The sequence below is a fragment of the Ambystoma mexicanum genome, chromosome 6p (assembly GCF_040938575.1).
Source record: "Ambystoma mexicanum isolate Mex_15411 chromosome 6p, UKY_AmexF1_1, whole genome shotgun sequence".
NCBI lineage: Eukaryota > Metazoa > Chordata > Amphibia > Caudata > Ambystomatidae > Ambystoma > Ambystoma mexicanum.
The window spans coordinates 38,167,726-38,188,986 of record NC_090935.1 but is presented as its reverse complement, the minus strand read 5'-3'; the positions used below and the strand labels follow the sequence as shown (position 1 = coordinate 38,188,986).

Genomic DNA, 21,261 nt, shown 5'->3' with positions numbered 1-21,261 from the left:
TCTTATAGCCCGGCTCTGAATGTCACTGGTGGGAAGAACTCACTCTGATCTGAGTGATCATAATCCCCTAGTGTGGAAAGGCGGGTATCTCCTGCGGCTCTTATAGCCCGGCTCTGAATGTCACTGGTGGGAAGAACTCGCTCTGATCTGAGTGATCATAATCCCCTAGTGTGGAAAGGCGGGTAACTCCTGCAGGCTCTTATAGCCCGGCTCTGAATGTCACTGGTGGGAAGAACTCGCTCTGATCTGAGTGATCGTAATCCCCTAGTGTGGAAAGGCGGGTATCTCCTGCGGCTCTTATAGCCCGGCTCTGAATGTCACTGGTGGGAAGAACTCGCTCTGATCTGAGTGATCATAATCCCCTAGTGTGGAAAGGCGGGTAACTCCTGCAGGCTCTTATAGCCCGGCTCTGAATGTCGCTGGTGGGAAGAACAGAAGTGCTTGGAATGTTAAGAATATGCAGAGGTTTTATTCCACACTAGCAGGGGGAGCTTGAGTCGCAGCTCCTTATGACCCAATACCAAGATGTAGTGGCTAGAATATACGCTGAAATGCCACGCCCCAAGCGCAGGGTACAGCTGATCAGGAACCATTACTTGATCAAGCTGTCCAACAGACAAAACGGGTCCTAAGGAGGTCACTCAGAAATGGAGTGGGGGTGGACACTCGCTTGCCAAGACCGGAAATCCTTGAAGGTTGCATATAAGCGCTGGCTGCGATTACATAAGTATGAGATGGGGTTGAAGGATTCGGCCAGGATGTTACATTTCATTGAGAGTAAAAGAAACCTTTGTGCATTCTGGCAGGCAATGAATGGTGTGGCCATCCCTGCTTCATGTGCCTTAATTAATCCCATAAGTGAGCTAGGCTGGGTGGCCCACTTTTCTGAAGTCTGTAGAGAGGCTTTTAGTGACGTCAATCTAGGGGACATCAATTGGACTTCAATGAGAACGACATTGAGCTCATTATTGTGCAAAGTAAAAACTCCTGAGCCCCCTGGCCCTGATGGCCTCTCTAATAAGGTTCTTAAACTCCATCTAAAACTATGGGCTCGGCTTTTGCGCATTCTTTTTGAGGGAATCCTAGACCTGGAAATCTAATCGGTTAACTAGACCATACACCCCTGTTTTGACCCAACATTTGCATGATGCGCTCTAATAACAGTAACTTTGATGAATCAACCTCTGGGGCACCAGTGGTCCAGGGATGAACATCTGTTTCTTAAACATCACTCAGACCCACACCTCAAGTACACCAGAAGGAATCCGAACAGATCAGAAACCTAAGTCAATTATAAAAGAGCCCGTCCAGTCAAGGTTGTATACAAATATCTACTTTATTATTATCACAACAGACAGTTCTAGTACACTGCGAAATACAACCCACCCTGTAGAAGGCAGACTGTTTCAAGAAGGAAAAGGGATGCACTCTTGACACTGAAAGAAGGGTTGTCGGTATAGTAATTGATCACAATAGTTCAAGGATACTTGGTTTCAACACAAAGGGAGCAATGGGTCGTACGTCTCACTAGGCGCCTTCAGAGAAGGACCATGGGTACAGAACCACAATGCACCTTGTGTTTGTAGATGGACTTGGTGCTTGACAGTGTAGAGTCGGTTTCAGGGCGGTTTGCAGCTTCTGCGACACAGTTCAAGACTGGAGACAGCTGCGGGTATCGGCAGCAGGCAGTTCGGCAAGTGCGACTGTACGTACGGCTGCAAGCTAGCCTACATGGCGGAACAGGGTCAGTAATTGTCTGTGCTAGGCAGCGGTTCTGAAGCACTGATTGCGGAGTGTCATACAGCTTTAGCGACTGCCACGTAACAGTCAGCGGTGCTGTCGGTTGCAGCTTGAGGGGCTCGACTTGCACTAAAATGTCCTATAAGACGGATGTCAGTAGATGCTTATCAATGCACTCCTCCTAGCTTCTTCAATGGGCTTGTGTCGTCCTTGAAGGCGGACGACCCAAAGCTGAGGAGGGTGTTGCAGGCAGCTGCCTTGTCTTAGGTTTAGGGTTCACAGACCTTCTGGCACTTCCCACCTAGGAAGCTTGCTGCAGAGCCTAGCAGGGCATGCTGGGTGCTGACTAGGTACCGGTTTTGGAGCTGATGGAGGGTCCACTAGATTCAGTGTCTCCCTCTGTTCCCTGGGAGATGTTTGGGGGAGGAGGCTCTTGCGTCCCTCTTTGAAGGTCTTGGCCTTCCTTCACTGTCGGAAGATGTAAGGCAGACTGACCTTCAACCAGGGTCCCATGCAGAGTTCTTCTTGTTACTCCCTGCAAAGTCTTCAGATGATCTGCCCAAAAGAGGAGCTCAGCCCTCTTTTAAAGCCAAATGGTCCAGAGGGATTGGTGTAGGCTAAGTCTGCCTTAATGAATCCATCCTGGGTCCTCGCCAACAATCTCCTGTAGGCATGAGTTCATAAGCAGAGTGCTTTGCATCAGAAAAGGTAAAGTGGTGAAAATATGTATTACTAAGTCCCACCCATATTCCTGTGTGTTGTGGATCAAAGGGGGTCTCTAGTTAATGAGCTCTCTGTGGTTCCTGATTAAATCGGCAGGTCTCCCTTAAAGCTGCGGCGAGAACAGAATTTGTCTCTGTCAATCCACATACTTGTACCTTCTGAATAGGGTCCCCCTCCAGGGATGACTACAGTAAACATGCTACCCCAGACATGACATGTCCCTGTCGATACTGAATGCAGGATCCGGCATCAGGCTGGCAAAGTGCATATGAAAGGGAGTTGGGGGTTTCCTGTCTCCTTTGTTAGCCTCTGCAGGCAGGCCCCGTGTTGGCCTGTTTGAATTAAACTCTGATTAGTATGCCAAGCTGCCACCAGCAACAGAGGTAAACAAAAGGACTGTAAGCTATGTCCCCCCAGAGTACACTGTCTGTGTATGTCATGCTGTGAGCATAGGAAATTATGTGCGAATGAGCCTCACACATTTTCCAAAGATTGATGGACCATTATTCAATTTCATTAAAAATTGCAAAAATCCCAGGCAAGAAAATACCCACTGTGTGGATGGTTGAATTCCTCACAGTAACTGCAGTCCAATGTAAGGCTAGTCAAACTCCCATAAGGACCCAGCCTTGACTAGCTGGTCAAGTGGCACAGCGCTTTGACATCCAGGCAGAGCCTGCTGACGCAGGTTCGAATCCTGGCAGTGCCAAACTCGGCCTTTCATCCTTCCGAGGTCGATAAATGAGCACCACAAACCGTGGGTAATAATAAGCAGCGCTCAGATACCTGAGGGTTCGTAGCGCTATATAAATGCCAAATTATTATTATTATTATTAAGAAGATTCCTGCCTCACACCCAAATATAATCATTGCCTTATAGGTCCCAGGACTCGGGAACCTTCAGGGAAGCCGGACTGGGTTTCTGCTCCCAAGAAAGCTGTGGTCAGTTAAATGTGCCCATATCTTACTTCCAGCTTTCCCATCTATAGAATCTGGCCCTTTGTGGCCACTTGGGGCACAGGGAAATAACTAGAGGGGCTTCAGGCAGGGTTTTTCTACATGCCTTACCATGACACCGTGAAAGGCGCAAAGTCTGCTCATAAGCACTTTGTGCACAAGCCAAGGGTTGTGAGAACCATGACATAAATGAGGGAACCGGAAATGCGAGGGATTTTTTGCTCACTTTTCAGGGAGCTTTTGCAAAGTTGGAAAATTCGACTTCTGATGTAGAACCACTCCCATATGTTGTTGGGGGCCTAGGGAAGTAAGTCTGAGGCCTTTGCCATCTGTTATTTCTTGGGTATATCTTCAACATGCCCAGGTTCACCATGCAGTGAGTCATTTCCAGACGTAACCCCCTTGTGCAGAGGACACCTCTTCTCCGGCTTTCTCCTCTTGGCGCCCCCCCCACCACTACTGAATGCTCTATCACACGCCTCCTTTGCCTTTCTGACAGGCAAAGTGCTTCCAAGCCGTAAACTCTGGCCGGAGTCGCTATACAAATGCAAGGTAACATAACCTAGAAATCACGCCACCTCCAAGCCAATACTCGAGGTACAGGCTACTATGTACATAGAAAAGCCAATGAAGTAACACATGAAGCGCCAGTAGCTACTTCCATTCGGTCTCTCCCTTGTGCAGAACGTTGGTTGGAATCCGCACGGTGGGTAATAGGATGACCAGGCGCTTTGATTAGCGTTCATTTCAGTGCCATGGCCGGCACCCTCACTGCATATTGGGCATGCACCCTTGCCACGCCTTCCCTTTCTCTATGCAAGTGCTCTGCTCCTCCTAATGCTTTCCTGAGCGGAGGCATAGACCTCGCTTGGACCTAGATTCCAGTGGACTGTTTCCATATCCTTTCGACTGGATCCAGTTGTTGACATGGGTCTTTCTACATCTCCTGAACTGCTTTGAAGAAATTGTAGTGGTTTTCTTAATCGCTGTACATCGGAAGCCAGCACCTTGAAAGCTCCCGTCTTTTCCTCACTAATCCCCACTCATCACCCCCCTTCTTTGCCTCGTGCACTCTTAACCCTCACTCCTCACTGCCACTCATTGCCTCACTCCTCAGGGACCCTCTCTGCAGTGCCTATAGCTAAGCCAAACCCGGGTGCCTTTGCCAAGCTGTTGGGTGTTTATAAAGCGCTTCTTAAGGTGGGCGCTGTTTGATGCACTATCGACAGGTACGGGACTGAGATACAAATAGATGACGATTTGCCTCAGATCACACAACGTTCCTGATGTGCGCAATTCCGCCCCTGTTTCCAAATTATGCACCTGCGCCTACCACAGTTTGACTTGAATTGTGATGTCGAGAAAAATAACCAGCCCGTGCCCCAAATAAAAGGGGCTATAAAACGTGGGTCACATCAAGGGGGGTAGCAGAGAATTCACCCCAACAGAGAAAGCCAATCACCCAAAGTCAGTCCAGCTAAATGGGTGGATTCGGACGAGACATTTCATATATATGGAAGGAAACCCGTTGCAAATCAACATTTGAGGAAGTTGCAAGTTTGACAAAACTAATAATCCTTACTCATGGCAATAGAGCTTGTGACACGCTACATGTGCTTGGGCCCAGAGAGCTCTTGAGAACTGCAGTGTAATGTTCACAAGCATAACGCCTCATGGCTTTGCAAGTATTCCTTCATCCCATCTCCCTTCCTCCATACTTCTGGGAGTTCCACACCGCAGGCACAGGACTATTCACTCACATTAGATTGGCCTTGCACGTGTGCATGAAGTGTCTCCCCTCCAGACGCCACTGTAGATAGGCGCCGGTGTGCCCCTCTGGCCCCGTGAGCCCCCCCAGCATATGGAACACACGTGAAAGTGTTTGCTGTGCAAGCTCCACGGTTGCACTGGCGATCCGTGGCACACCTCGTTTATTACGTGGACACGCAGCAGAGTTGCTTCACTCCACTGCGTGTGTGCCTTTAAAGGTACAGCCACCACACTCCTCCTTTTTCATAACAAACAAATACAATAGGAGGCACACATATAAGTTTCAACATTTCACTGCAACCTTAACAACACCCCTTTATTTACGTCCCTCCCAGGCCCATAAGTCTATCTGCAGCTCAAGGACCAGGCACACCAATTCAGGGGTCCAACAGATAGTCACTGAGATGGGCAGGCTTCCCCCTCCCTGCCCTCTGGGGATGCCTCCTGCCAGCCACTTGGATCAAACCCTCTTCACCAGCGTCCCCTTAACCCAGGGGACTCGGCGAATGGGCCAATCCACCGCCCTCGTCCAGAACCTCGTCACAGTCACTTTGCAGTGTTGCCTCCGGCCTGGTCTCCCCCCACCTTCTTAAAGAAACTGGTATTTCGGTATGACAATGGCAGTTCCAGCCGACTGAGTCACCATAGAGCCACGCACAGCTACCACGTCCATGGGACTAGGCTGTTAGGGACAGTTTGCCTTGCGGGTGCCGGTTCTTCATTAACACTTAATCAGGGATCAGCTGATGGGGTCGGAGTCCTCTCCTGACGTTCTCTCCTTCTGTCCTCTGTCTCCTTTATCGCTCCACATGAGCGTCATCAATCCCTGCTGGCTCTCGTTCTCTCACTTCCGGTATTAACCCCCTCAGACACTGTCGAAACATTACTTCCGCTGGTGCCACTCTAGTCAAAGCATGAGGGGTAGCCCTGTACTCCCTCAGAAACTGGTACAGCGCTTGTTGTAGGCATTGGGCCTCTCCATGAACAATCCAGAATATCTTGTTGAGGGTCCGCATGAATGGCTCGGCCTTGCCGTTTGCACAGGGCCAGACTGGTGTAATCTTTCTGTGTTGTATGCCATACTCTTCCATCAACTGAGCGAAGCTGTCGCCTTGGAATGACGGTCCATTATCAGAGCATAAGGTCTGAGGCGACCCATGCGTGGCAAAGATCTTTTCCAGGGCAACTGCCACCTTGTCAAACGACACTGACTCAATGAATTCGGGGTCCTGTGACCCCTCGTCCACCACCACAAGGAAGTGAGTGTCTCTGCCGGTGAACCCAAAGTCTGCATGCACATTTTCCCAGGGCCTTGTTACACGGGGCATCGTTCCAATGAGGGGCTCTCTGTGCCGGGGGAAGCCGTCTGACACTACACACAGGCCTGACACAAACTCTTCCACCCGTTTGTCAAAGTCAGGGAACCACACTTTCTGGCATAATCTTGCTTTCATTTTCACTGTCCTTTGATGACCCTGGTGCGCCGGCACGATGACTTGCGGGCTCTTTCACATCAGCACCACGATGCGGTCTCCCAGAGTAGGAGCCTTGACTCGAAAAATGTCAGCTCTTCCTTCACCCTCCACAACTGTTCTAGCGCCAGCCGTGCCTCTTGGGTCCTTTGTGCCAGGATGTCCACCACCGACTTCCAAGACCCCTGCTGAAAGGCCTCCTTGAGTATCCGGAAGCACTCATCCTCTGCCGCTGCCTTTTCGAGCACTTGGAGCGGCACGGAGTTCAGGGTTGCCGATTCCACAATTATCTGCACATGCATGTCGGCCTCCTCAACACTGATGTCTTCACGTTCTTTTACCCCGCCTTTTGGTTGCCTCGACAGATAACCCGTGCGTTATTGTTGCCGGGTTGATACACCAGCGAGACCCCATACTCCAGGAGTGCTAGCATCCACCGTTCAATCCAGGTTGGGGTCTTTGATGAAGAGCCGGCCATGATCGGCAGCAGAGGCTTGTGGTCAGTTACCACTGTCGCCGGCCGAGCACGTACAGTTGAAAGTGCTGACACACCCACAAGACCGCCAGGGCCTCTTGCTCGATCTGTGAATGGTGCTGCTATGTTTCAGACAGTGCCCTGCTCTCATAGCCTGAACGATCTGATCTCTTCTTGTGCGTCTGTTTGGGTAAGAACCACACCCAGACCAAACAGGCTGGCGTCAAGCACTACCTCAGATGACGGATCGAAAAACGCCAGGTGTCTTCTGCCATTATCGTCCCTTTCACATCCTCAAAAGCAGCTTGCTCTAGCAGGCCCCACTTCCACGTCGCATCTTTCCTGGTGAGGCTTCTCAGGGGCTCTGATCTAGAGGCTAGGTTCTGGATGAAATGGCCACAGCCATGAAGCTTCGGTTACGTTCTCTGGGGGCCTTGCCTCCACAATGTCCTTGACCTTCCGGGGGTCAGGGGACACACCCCCCTCCTTGAAGATGAATCAGAAAAACTGAATTGTTCCCTTCAGGAATTTGCATTTCTCTTTGTGCAAAGTCAGCCCCAGCGCTTGCAGCCGCTCCAGAGTCTTTACCAACCGTCCCATGTGTTCAGCCTCCGTCTTCGCAAACACCAGAATATCATTGCTGATATTGAGAACACCGTCCAGATCCACCCGTCGGATGATGTTCTGGAACACTTCTGCCGCTGATGACACACCAACGCTTATGCGTTTGTACCGGTACAGGCCCCGGTGTGTGGTAAAAGTGGTGATGTATCTCAGCCTCCTAATGATATCCAACAGGCAGGTCAAGTTCCGAAAAGAACCAAGCCCCTTGAAGTGCTGCGATGTCGGTCGTAGGCCTGAGGTCTCTCTCGCTTGAAGGCTTTGTTCGGGAGCCTCATATTAACACATGTCCTCACTGATGTTAGGCTGCTTCGGCTTACGGGCAATGACTATAGGCAACACCCACAGGTAAGGTCCAAACACGTTTTCTATGATGTCCAGCACCACCAGATTATCTAGTTCTTTATCCACCAGGTTCATCAGATGGAATGGGACTTTGCAGTGCTCGAGTGCAATTGGCTGTATGGACTCCTCAATATGCAGCCTCACAGGTTCACCAGTCATGCAGCCTATCCCCTCAGATAGCTGGCTGTATTTTGTGAGAAGTCTCTGTAGCCCTCCATGTACACCACATATGCAAAGCTTACGATGACCAATGCTTCAGCCGCTGCACAGCTCAGAGTATTGCTGCTAACACTGGTCAGGTAGAATCGAGCTTTGCTGGGTGTTCCTCCATGTTCGATTTTCACCACAAACACTCCTATGTAATGGGCTGCTCACTGCCAAACGTGAATATCCACGCCCTCTGCTTCTGCAACGTGTGTGGCACCAGCATGGCATGGTAATGCACTCTTGCCATCACGTTCACTGATGGCCCCTTATATGCCAATACAGGTACCGTTGACCTGTAGCAGGCACTGTGGTTGTCTTCTGGTGGTGGCACGCAGTGCACTGACACTGGAGATGAAGATATTTTCCTCCTCCTTCCTCCACTTCCTGAGTCAGGCCATCTTCCCCTTGATCTACCCGAGAGACATTGGGCGGGTGCAGTTGTCTCCAGAAAAAACTTCCTGTACCAGCCCCCTCGGCACCACCACTGCTACTGGTGCCCTGCACATCCGGGCATAGTGATTGAATGTCCCACAGCGTCAACACGCCTTCCTGTGCGCAGGGCATTCCACCGGGTACGGGAGATCATAACCGCACTTGGGACATGACTCCAGCGGCCTGCCTCCTCTGTCACGCTGGCCACCACTCTGTCGTCGGGCACCTCACCGTCTTTGGCCTCGGCACACACCACCTCCGTCTTCATTGGCCAAATGGCCACGTCCATTTTCGACGCTCTCACCTCGGACACCTCATGGGACCGGCCCAGTTGCAGTATGCAGGGCAGTGTGAGTCCTGGTTCCCTCAGCACCTGCCTTCCCAACTTGCCAGATGAACAGCCCTGAATAAGCTGGTTTCTGATCATGGTCTGTGCGTTCTGCCAGGCACACGACATCGGCATCTGGCACAGACAGCCATAGAACGTGTCCAGAGACTCCTCTTTTTGTCTGGCGCTACACATGATGGAACGCTCATAGTCCGCGTTGGCCAATGGCATGAAGTTCTTGCACAACGCGTTCTTGGTTGCTGCGTATGATGCATTCACTGGCTGCAATGATTGAAAGATTGTGTGCACTGCTGGGCCTGCCGAGTACAGGAGCGTGGCCACTTTGCTATCTTTGTATGCCTCACCCGTGGCTCAGAAGTACATGTCCAGATGGTCTATCCAGAGCCTCCACCTTGGTCCAAGGCTCGACGGGGCCTCAAACATCAAATTCAGGCATCAGTGTAAGCGCCCGTTGCTCTCTTGGCGCATGCGCATCCACTGGGGTTGCTGGTCCTGCCGGCGCCAGGACTCCTGCACCATCGTCCTGGTCACCCATAGTGGTGAGCGCAACAAGCACCCCACATGGAAACTGGGGTTGCAACTCACAATGGCCCCCCTCCAGGCAGAATGCACCGAATAAAATTGAGCGCGCAAAATGTAGCCAACACTCCACCCTGGGGCTTACCTTAGTGATTGCCCCTCTACTTGTGTCCAAACAGCCAGGCATATCCTCCCCAGCGCACAGGCCAAAGCTTCCAAAGATTGAGCTGGATGGGGGAAAGGAAAAGAAGAAAAAAAAGAATTCCCTGGGCCTCAGCCCTCTCCTCACCACGAAATTGCAGAGAAAATGTTCAAAAACACCTCAAATCCGGTTACCCAGCAACAGAATGTCACCCCCTGCGTGAACGGGCAGCCCAAAAATTAATGTGGGAGGCACACAAGCACTCCCAACGAGAGCCGCAACCTTCTCCACGACGCGCAGGCAACAATGCTTGCTTGAATACTTGAAATCTTCCAATATTACTCTGGGTAGTCCCCACCAATAGGCTATTGCAGTAGTCTAGCTTTGTGTTAATTGTTGCTGCTGCGATCAAGGCTCTATTCTTTTCTGAAAGGTATGGGCGAATCTGCCAAAGTAAGTGCGTCATGTACACACAGGAAGAGCTTAAATGTGAAACATGCTTCTTAAAAGCCAATTGGTAATCAAAAAAGACCCCCAAAAATTTTACATAATATGAGGCCCAAATCATATTGCCCCCAACCATGAAGCCATTATATTGAGGGTCCATTTTTTTCAACTTGGCACCTGTACCAAGAATCAAGATCTCAATGTTTCTGTTGCTTGGAGCCAGTGAGTTCCTGGCCATCCATGTCTCTATGACACCAAAGACAGAGATGTTTGTATGGGAGGGCACAAGGTTGCCTGATCTAAAGAAGTACGATTCCTTTGTTCACCAGACCTAAATAGCACATGTCAGGATATTTTATGGCATGCTGCTAAAGTTCTAAGCCCATTGCCTGTCTGTTTTGACAAGTACATTCTGCCTTGATCAATTCTTCATGTAATGGCTTCTGTGGTATACATAGTTTGTGTGTTCCTAACGGCACAACTCTGTGGTATTCTTTCCTTCCTGTGGGAATTCTGTTGATCATGTGCAATAGCTAAAGTTAAAATGCATATTGATTGAGTGCCATAATCGTTTAGAAGTTAGCTCAGTGTGTCAAGCACTCATTGCATTGATGTGTTCATATGGAAGATTAGAATAGCACATTCCAGCAAAGCTCGCTGAGCCTTTCCTATGTTTGAAGTTTATAAACCTACCTGCATATGTACTTCGTATTTATGGCACAACAGGTGCTATTATCAGCAATGTACCTGCACCAGATAGGGGTTGCTAAAAAAAATGAGCATACCGTCTATATGGTGAAGGTCTAGAAATTGGTTTGTTCCGATGGGGTGATGTAAAACCTAGGAAATCACCTCCAACGATGAGCATAAACTGTTAGTCCAAGAGGTGAATAAGTATCCAGATTCAAGACTGTGGAACAAAAGCATTCATGCTTGTATCCTGGCTTTGTCAGCAGGCGATAAAATGATCCTGGTCAAATCATCTAATATCTTTTACATTACTGCGCTGTCTTATGTGAGGTTTGCCTTCTTGTATGCAGTGTCATTGTTTAGCCCATTACTTGATCTTTCTTCTTATGTAGGCCATTTGACTGGAAGGGGTGGTAGACAGAAGAGAGCAGACCAGATGTTGCAGGCCTCGGGCAAGCATATTTTAAGTTCTGCTCGCTTGACACAAAAAACAGTTTGCTTTTTTGTAAAAGTCAAAGGTTTTTATGTACGTTTATATATGACGACGTCACAAGCCATTGTTTTGTTAGTATTTAAAGCTTTAAAATACGAAAGAAAAACCCAGATTTAATCTGTTAAATCACATCGATTGGTATGCTGGTACTTATATACTTCACTTGATGAAGGAGAGAATAAAGCTAGAATCATTCCCATTTTGCGTAACACGCTTCTATAATATTTTGTTTTTATAAATGGTCATGTTTGGTAATGTGATTTGTGTACTTTCCAAGTCAGATTTACAAAATGAGATTGATTTTGGTTCATGATAAGAACTGGAAAAAGTGTTAAAATGCAGAAATTGCAGAGTTGGCACACATCCACTCCGTAACCAATGTGGGATGCTTGGCATCTCATTTAATCTTGTATTGCCTAACCTCTCAAAATTGCCAGTCCCCAAACCTTTCAAAATTGTCAGTCCTTCAGAGACATTTCCTTTGCAGGGTATGATCTTCATAAAAGCCTCACTGGCTATAGTGTTGCTTCTACTATAATAGTGAGCACTGATATATTGCATACCACAGCACTTGTGCCTTTGATATCTAATGGCAACGCTATTTGAAAACCATGTCCCACCTCTTATCTCAGTCTGTCTGGATACAGAGACCTTCCTGGTAGCTTCTAATCTGCATCCACTATCCATGCTATTGTATGTGTAGCTTTCTCCTTCCTTCCAATTGGTCTCCTCTATCCATGCTTGAGCACTTTTGCATTCTGTGAGACAGCTAATGTGAGTTCTCTCTATTCTGGGTTACTGTGAAGGGTGGAATTATAGTCGGAGACAGGCAAGTGCTAAAACAATATTTATTCTGGTTTAAGGCAGCAGATGCTGAAAGAATAACTATTAAGTCCTCCCGGTTAGCTTCACCGGTGTCTTGTCCTCCTGTAGTACAACGGCGTTAGGCCTGGCTTGGTCCTATCTCGAGCCGCTGTCCGGATAGGCCCACCACTCTGGTTCACTCTCCTCTCTCCTCCCCGTGTCCTGTGTAATGAGAACAACCCATTAGTCTCCCTGGGCGCTCTTTTATCACAGCTGGAGGTATCAAGCCCCCACCAATCACTGAGGGGTTGGGTTAACCCCCTTCTCATTGGTTCCTGGGACATGGTCCCACCTCTCTTAAGGGTTGCCATCCCAGTGTGTCGCTCTTCCCGATCCCCTGGTGGTGGAGGGCGGTGGTGTTGGCCCCGTTCCCCTGGTGGTGGAGGGGGGTGGTGTTGGCCATGCGGTTGTGGCCGCGACGCGTAGGGACGCATCCTGATGCTGGGCCTTCCCCCCCTGCAACGTGCAGCTCCGGCAGCGCCATGAGCAGCACGGGGCCGGCGAGCCGGGTGGGCCCTTTGGTTGATCTGTCCATCCAGATATAGGAGTGGGCCATGCTTCATGGCATCTGGTTGCTTGCGGTGCACATCCCGGGCCAGCTGAATGTCACAGCGGATGCCCTCAGCCGGCGGACACTGGTCAGCTACGAGTGGGAGTTGAAGGCGGAGGTCCTCTCATGGACTTTCTTGCGTTGGGGCACACCGGAGATGGACCTCTTCGCTGCGGTGGTAAACAAGAAGCTTCCTCGGTATGCCTCCAGAGGGGGGCTGAGAGCCTCCTCTCTGGGGGATGCTCTCGAGATTCCATGGCACAACATGAGAGTTTACGCCTTCCCGCCTCTGCCTCTAGTTCATCGAGCAATTGGGAAGCGGAAGAACTCTGTGAACTGTTCCCTTCTGCTCATGGCCCCGTGGTGGCCGGCCAGTTTTGGTTCTCAGAACTTCAACACCTGTCGGTGTTTCCGCAGATCAGGTTACCAGTAACCCCAGATCTTCTTCATCAAGGGGAACAGCAGATGTGGCACCCATCTCCACAATCGCTCAGCTTGGCGGCATGGTGCCTGAGTTCAAGTCTTTAGAACATTTTAACTTCAGGAACAGCGGGTAGGTGTGCGACCAGATATTCTTGATCACTTAATTCCTTTGGTTTGGTGGCGGGGGGGCCCAAAAGATGTCCATGCCCAGGGACCAAAAAGTGGTTAAGATGGCACTGACCAAGGACCTCATTTACCCTTGCCAGATTCTTTGCGTACAATCCTGACAACTCCAGTATGATCTGGATGTCATCCGCATAATTTGCAAATTGCACACCAAGGTCATCCAGGAGATTACATAATGGTCTTGAGTAAATATTAAATAAAAGCGGGGTCGAGCATAAGCGGGGACAAACATGAGCCCTACGGAACACCAGAGTCCAGGAGCACCTGCTGTGCTTGGTGGTTATCCTTAGCCACTCTTGCCATCCTTGGCCCAAGGAAGGACATAAACCATTTAGCTGCTGCCACCGACGATCCGCACTTGTTCAAACCACACAAGCTTCAGCTTGACCCTGACTCAACACCTGCGCCCCGTCTGGAACAACTCTGCTGACCCAGCCAAAACTGGTTCGAACTGCTGGGATAGCGCCCCAAAGCCTGGTTCGAGGCTGTCAAACCGCCAAGCAACCTAAGAAGGTACTATTGTTTCGTAAATGCCCCCTGATCCAGTTTGGGCCCTAAAGACTGGCTAGGTCACTACATCCCTTCTTATCTTCAAGAAACATATCCTTTTACAAGAATATTGCCGTTTTCACTTCCCTTACACCCTTGATGTATTTATCTATAGTCAGTGCTCCAGATAAGATTTTGAGGTGGGAGTATTTTACGCATGATTTTTCAAATTAGAGAGTAAATGCAATTTCAAGAGAGTAAAAATGAGTTTTCTCCTCTGCAAGAGAGTAAAATGTATCCAACATACACCCAATGCATATGTAAAATCAGACCCGTAAAATCGGACCAGTAGACCAAAAGAGTTGTAGATCAAAGTTGTCTGGTTTGCCTTTTACCATTTTATTACACTTTTGGAAAATATTCTGCCATAAAATAACTTGCAAGTATGGCCTACATACACAGCTTCATTTTCAAAATTCTGGACCCTAGAAACTATGTTAAGAACTACTATAGATAGAGACTAATGTATTGTTTGCAGAGGGAGTGTGAGTAAGCAAGTGTTAGCATATGATTTCTTACAGGAACTTGCACACATAATCTCAGCAACAGTCACAACCGGCTAAGCTACCTTCCCTGCTGTCTGCTGCAGGAAATTAATGTGGATCCCCACATTGTGTACAAAACCAAAAACATGATTCTGGCAATTACAGTTTGGAAGAAATGCAGACACGTACATAATTTGCAGACTGCATCCTGTGTGATCCCGGGCAACTTATTTTGCCAATGTACCTTTTAGCAAAACAGAAATGTCTATAACAAGTGATTTATTGCCAACTTGTTACCACTCAAAAAAGCCTGACTGACCCCTTTTCCACTGTTTGAACTATACCATTAATAGTAGTGACCATTTATATAATGCATATGACAAAGGGCCTAATTCATTGAGCGTTTTCCAATGCGGTGTTGCCATAATAAATAGTTTCTGTGAATTAGGCCCAAAGTGTATATGTCTCGTGGCTTACTCCTTGCTGCTTCTTTAATATAAATTCACATGAACTCCTCGAGTATTAATAACTCGCCTGTACATTCCCTTGATTGATTGATAGGTTTCTTCCAAGATAGTCAAGCATCTGCATCTCTGGCATGAGACGCATCACAGCCAATTTAGCCCGTAATCGCTAATCACATCAAGGGGATTAAAGAGTGGTGGAAGTGGAACAAAAGGAACTACTGGTACTCTGCCTGCATCCAAAAAGGAGGGAGTGGGGTGGCCAGACAGATGGGGCGGGTAGGCAAGCGGGGAGTATGGGACGGGACCAGGATCACAAACCTTGCCTGAACTGTGAAGCAGGGATTTTAATCCACTCTGCAATATTTGACCACATAGCTTCCAAGGTTTACTTGGTACAAATAGTTTGGATTTCAAGGCCAACAGTAATGATGTCTTATAGAGTTTACTTACAAAAAAACACAAATTGCATAATAACGCCACATGACAACATGTAAATCCTTACAGCTACGCGTTAAACCAAAAGAATATCATTGTGGCTTTAATGTTCACGTCCTGAATGGTAAACTATAAGTCCCTGAATGCAAGATAATGTCAACCTGAAAGATCTAGTTAACCCCACAGTACTTTCAGTGATTCAAGACATGTAATATAAAATGTTGTATAATAAAGTCAGATATGGAGATTCTTTGCATCAAAACTCCAGCTCATTGTTATTCATGATGTTGAAAACATTTGATTAGTGACTTAGAGCAACTTTATTTTTTTTGCGTGTCAATCTAGCAGACATCATAGAGATATAAAGCGCCCATTTAATGATGTGTTAATATAAACACATAATTAAGCGGGCGCTTTGTGTTGCTCACTTTAACTATCATGCACATGAAAGGCTCTGCCACTGATAAAAGAAATGTTTGCTGGTGCAGATCCAAGACACCCTTTGCACTCTATTGCCATCTAGTGGAGGAAAGTAGGCTTTTTAATGAAAATAAATCAAGCGTAAGTGGTACGCAGAAGAACATTAAATGCTCCGCAATGGCCATAATTACATGCGTAAAATGGCCCTATATGCAGTTTATCTGGAGGGCTGCCTATAGTCTATCTTTTTTCTCCTGGGGTGTGAATTTGAAAGTGTCATTTTATTATGTTTTTATTTAAGGATGAATTGAATGTTATCTTTAGTTTTTTTGTCCAATTTATGATGTTGAAGAAATGTCTGTATTTACAATTGTATCAAATTGCACTTTTAAACTTTGTATGCAAAAGGCTTGAATTAGCCATAAGCATTAATGCAAAATAATAATACATCTCCTTTTACAAGAAGATTGTCATTTTCACTTCTCATTACCTAGAGTGCTGCATTGTGCTGCCTGTGCTTATTCTCTGTTCTTTCCTCAGAGGTGGATTTTGTGTAGTGTTTGTGTCTTCAGTTATTTTGCAGATTCACATCCCTCTTAGGAGCATAGCCTTCCCTCGCTCCACGCTAGCACGAAAGGCAAAGGAGGTTTATTTCTTCCCTGGGCCTGCTCTGCCTTTATGATTGTGTTGGCTCTTTGCTTGTAGCATTGTTAGAGCTGGGTGGGCATTTTAGCCTCTACTCATCCTTGTTCTCCTGCAGAGCAGAATCCAGTTCGTCACAGCTATCCTTCCTGTATGAGGGACACAGTTGAAGAGGGTGTCCCTGCCTTGGCTGTAGATTTGTTTCGAGGGGCAGGCGGGTGGATTGTCGGGGCTGAAGGTGGGGTTGGGGCCATTGCAGAGCCAGGTGTGAATCAATCCCCTGCATCAGGTAGAAAACAACTCATTCGTTTCCTTCTGTGCCACCCCCGCTGTTGACCCCTGCATCCCTCTTCCTAGGTGTTACTGCTCAGAGACCACTCGAGAGACGCGGGTGGCATAAGTGTGGTTGGAAACTATGCACCTTGAAGGAGTCTTTAATGTGGGCATTATTATTTAATGCAGGTTTCAAGCCCGAGTCCCCCGGGTATCTTAACCTTTGTGCCAGCGCTCTTTTCAGATAGAGACCAGCGGCTGCTCCAGCTAATTGACCTGCGCCGGCGGGCAAAGGACAGAAGCCTGCTTTGGCCTGCAGTGTCCCCTTACGGCCCATTTTCACGCCCTAAATGCCTTACATTTTCCTGGGACAGCCAGCCTTGGACAAGTTGTGACCATTAGACCTGCCCAGCGGATGGGGGGAATGGAGAGAAACATGCATATGTTGGGAGGGTGCGGGCAAGTTTTAGCTGTTTGCCATTGTTTAGAAACTGCCCTGATTGACACATTCTTAGGAGACTGGCATTACTGCCTTGTGTTAGAATTGGCTCTCCGAGAGGGGATGCAAAAATAAAAAAAGGTGTCTCTTAGGGGGTCTGCTTCCGAGGCAGACTCTGAGGAGACAGCAGGCAGTGGCCCACTTAAAGATGGCGCTGGGCTTGGAGGCCACTCTGTGGTTCCAGCGAACTTGCAGGCGCTGCTGGACAGACTGCAGATTTCTCATTCTAATCTGGAAGCGAGAGCGTCAGAAGAGCCTGCGATTCTAAAATGGCTCCAGAGGGAGCTTTGCGATACAATGGGAGGGCGGGGGATGCTTGTCTGGGGGTGTAGTGGGGACTTGTGGATACGGTCTGGCCCCATGTGTTTAAAGGGAGTTTCATTCTGACAATGCCACGAGGGGTTTTCCTTAGCTGCTAAATGGCCATTGCTGTACACCTGTTTGCCTGATTGTTGAGGTGATTGACAAGGGGGCTCTGACCCCCCACATATAGCTGTGAAACGGTGGGCCCCCATAGTATTTTGGCTGGGTTTTGCATGTGTTGGATTTGCGATATTTTGAGCATTTTGCTGTTTGTATCTTTGCAGGTTCATGGGGGTCTGTGTCCACCAAGGCCAACTGCACGCTCTGACAGAGGTGAGTCGCTGTTGGCTGGCAGCTGGTATTGGGACACTGCCATCGCAGGCCTCTGCATGTGGCTGGGATGTGTTTATGGGTGGTCTGGCTCTCCCAGGCTGCCATCACTCTCCTGCTGCTCTGCTCTGCCGTGCTTCGTCAGTGTTTCCTTAGAGGAATGCATGTTTCGTTTGACACTCTGCTTCCCACGTGCAATCCTTAGAATTCCACTCCCAAGTACTGGCATAAGCGTCCTCTCGCAATGCAGGTCATTCCAATCCCGACTGTCCACATGCAATCCTTAGAATTCCACGCCTAAGTACTGGCATCGCAATGCAGGTCATTCCAATCCCGACTGTCCACATGCAATCCTTAGAATTCCACGCCTAAGTACTGGCATAAGTGTCCTCTCACAATGCAGGTTATTCCAATCCTGACAGTCCCCATGCAATCCTTAGAATTCCACGCCTAAGAGCTCGCATAAGTGTCCTCTCGCAATGCAGGTTATTCCAATCCCGACAGTCCACATGCAATCCTTAGAATTCCACGCTTAAGTACTGGCATCGCAATGCAGGTCATTCCAATCCCGACAGTCCACGTGCAATCCTTAGAATTCCACACCCAAGTGCTGGCATAAGCGTCCTCTCGCAATGCAGGTCATTCCAATCCCGACTGTCCACATGCAATCCTTAGAATTCCACGCCTAAGAGCTCGCATAAGTGTCCTCTCGCAATGCAGGTTATTCCAATCCCGACAGTCCACATGCAATCCTTAGAATTCCACTCCCAAGTGCTGGCATAAGCGTCCTCTCGCAATGCAGGTCATTCCAATCCCGACTGTCCACATGCAATCCTTAGAATTCCACTCCTAAGTAATGGCATCGCAATGCAGGTCATTCCAATCCGGACAGTCCACGTGCAATCCTTAGAATTCCACACCTAAGTACTGGCATAAGTGTCCTCTCGCAATGCAGGTCATTCCAATCCGGACAGTCCATGTGCAATCCTTAGAATTCCACACCTAAGTACTGGCATAAGTGTCCTCTCGCAATGCAGGTCATTCCAATCCTGACAGTCCACGTGCAATCCTTAGAATTCCACGCCCAAGTACTGGCATAAGCGTCCTCTCGCAATGCAGGTCATTCCAATCCCGACTGTCCACATGCAATCCTTAGAATTCCACTCCTAAGTAATGGCATCGCAATGCAGGTCATTCCAATCCGGACAGTCCACGTCCAATCCTTAGAATTCCACACCTAAGTACTGGCATAAGTGTCCTCTCGCAATGCAGGTCATTCCAATCCGGACAGTCCACGTGCAATCCTTAGAATTCCACACCTAAGTACTGGCATAAGTGTCCTCTCGCAATGCAGGTCATTCCAATCCCGACAGTCCACGTGCAATCCTTAGAATTCCACACCTAAGTACTGGCATAAGTGTCCTCTCGCAATGCAGGTCATTCCAATCCTGACAGTCCACGTGCAATCCTTAGAATTCCACGCCTAAGTACTGGCATCGCAATGCAGGTTATTCCAATCCCGACAGTCCACATGCAATCCTTAGAATTCCACGCCTAAGTACTGGCATCGCAATGCAGGTCATTCCAATCCCGACAGTCCACGTGCAATCCTTAGAATTCCACGCCCAAGTACTGGCATGAGCGTCCTCTCCCAATGCAGGTCATTCCAATCCCGAGAGTCCACGTGCAATCCTTAGAATTCCACCCCTAAGTACTGGCATAAGCGTCCTCTCACAATGCAGGTCATTCCAATCCCGACAGTCCACGTGCAATCCTTAGAATTCCACACCCAAGTACTGGCATAAGCGTCCTCTCGCAATGCAGGTCATTCTAATCCCGACAGTCCACATGCAATCCTTAGAATTCCACGCCCAAGTACTGGCATAAGCGTCCTCTCACAATGCAGGTCATGCCAATCCCGACAGTCCCCATGCAATCCTTAGAATTCCACACCTAAGTACTGGCATAACCGTCCTCTCCCAATGCAGGTCATTACAATCCTGACAGTCCACGTGCAATCCTTAGAATTCCACGCCTAAGTACTGGCATCGCAATGCAGGTCATTCCAATCCCGACAGTCCACATGCAATCCTTAGAATTCCACGCCTAAGTACTGGCATCGCAATGCAGGTCATTCCAATCCCGACAGTCCACGTGCAATCCTTCGAATTCCACACCTAAGTACTGGCATAAGCGTCCTCTCGCAATGCAGGTCATTCCAATCCGGACAGTCCACGTGCAATACTTAGAATTCCACACCTAAGTACTGGCATCACAATGCAGGTCATTCCAATCCCGACAGTCCACGTGCAATCCTTAGAATTCCACACCTAAGTACTGGCATAAGCGTCCTCTCGCAATGCAGGTCATTCCAATCCGGACAGTCCACGTGCAATCCTTAGAATTCCACTCCTAAGTACTGGCATAAGCATCCTCTCGCAATGCAGGTCATTCCAATCCCGACACTCTACATGCAATCCTTAGAATTCCACTACTAAGTACTGGCATAAGCGTCCTCTCGCAATGCAGGTCATTCCAATCCCGAGAGTCCACATGCAATCCTTAGAATTCCACTCCTAAATACTGGCATAAGCGTCCTCTCGCAATGCAGGTCATTCCAATCCTGACAGTCCACGTGCAATCCTTAGAATTCCACGCCCAAGTACTGGCATAAGCGTCCTCTCACAATGCAGGTCATTCCAATCCTGACAGTCCACATGCAATCCTTAGAATTCCACTCCTAAGTACATGCATAAGCGTCCTCTCACAATGCAGGTCATTCCGATCCCGAGAGTCCACATGCAATCCTTAGAATTCCACGCCCAAGTACTGGCATAAGTGTCCTCTCACAATGCAGGTCATTCCAATCCCGGCAATCCTTAGAATTCCACGCATAAGTACTGGCATAAGCGTCCTCTCGCAATGCAGGTCATTCCAATCCTGACAGTCCACATGCAATCCTTAGAATTCCACGCCTAAGAGCTTGCATACGCGTCCTCTCACAATGCAGGTCATTCCAATCCTGACAGTCCCCATGCAATCCTTAGAATTCCACGCCTAAGAGCTCGCATACGCGTCCCCTCACAATGCAGGTCATTCCAATCCTGGCAATCCTTAGAATTCCACGCATAAGTACTGGCATAAGCGTCCTCTCGCAATGCAGGTCATTCCAATCCTGACAGTCCACATGCAATCCTTAGAATTCCATGCATAAGTTATGTTATGTTATTTTGCATTTATATAGCGCCTTATATACCATTGGTATGGTCTGAAGGCGCTGGTAGGTTGAACGTCCTTGGGAACCGAAGTTCAGGTCAATAGAGAGAGTAGAGAGTCAAAGGTGCATGTGAGCACCGGGTATGTGTGCAGCTGGTGTGGTATTCGTGTAATAGTTGCTTTTAGCGGTAGGTGTGGTGGTTGAGAGATCAGTAGTATGTGTTCGCTCTGGCAGGA

At 48.5% G+C, this 21,261-nt stretch overlaps 1 protein-coding gene across 1 annotated transcript in view; it reads left to right on the top strand.

The window, feature by feature from the left end:
- LOC138511178 (dual specificity testis-specific protein kinase 1-like) overlaps positions 1–21,261 on the top strand; it is a 546,159-nt gene that overhangs the window by 373,821 nt on the left and 151,077 nt on the right. Inside the window, exon 3 of the mRNA XM_069626684.1 lies at positions 17,763–17,811. Coding sequence (XP_069482785.1) covers positions 17,763–17,811 — 49 coding nt within the window. The remainder of the gene's footprint in view (positions 1–17,762; positions 17,812–21,261) is intronic.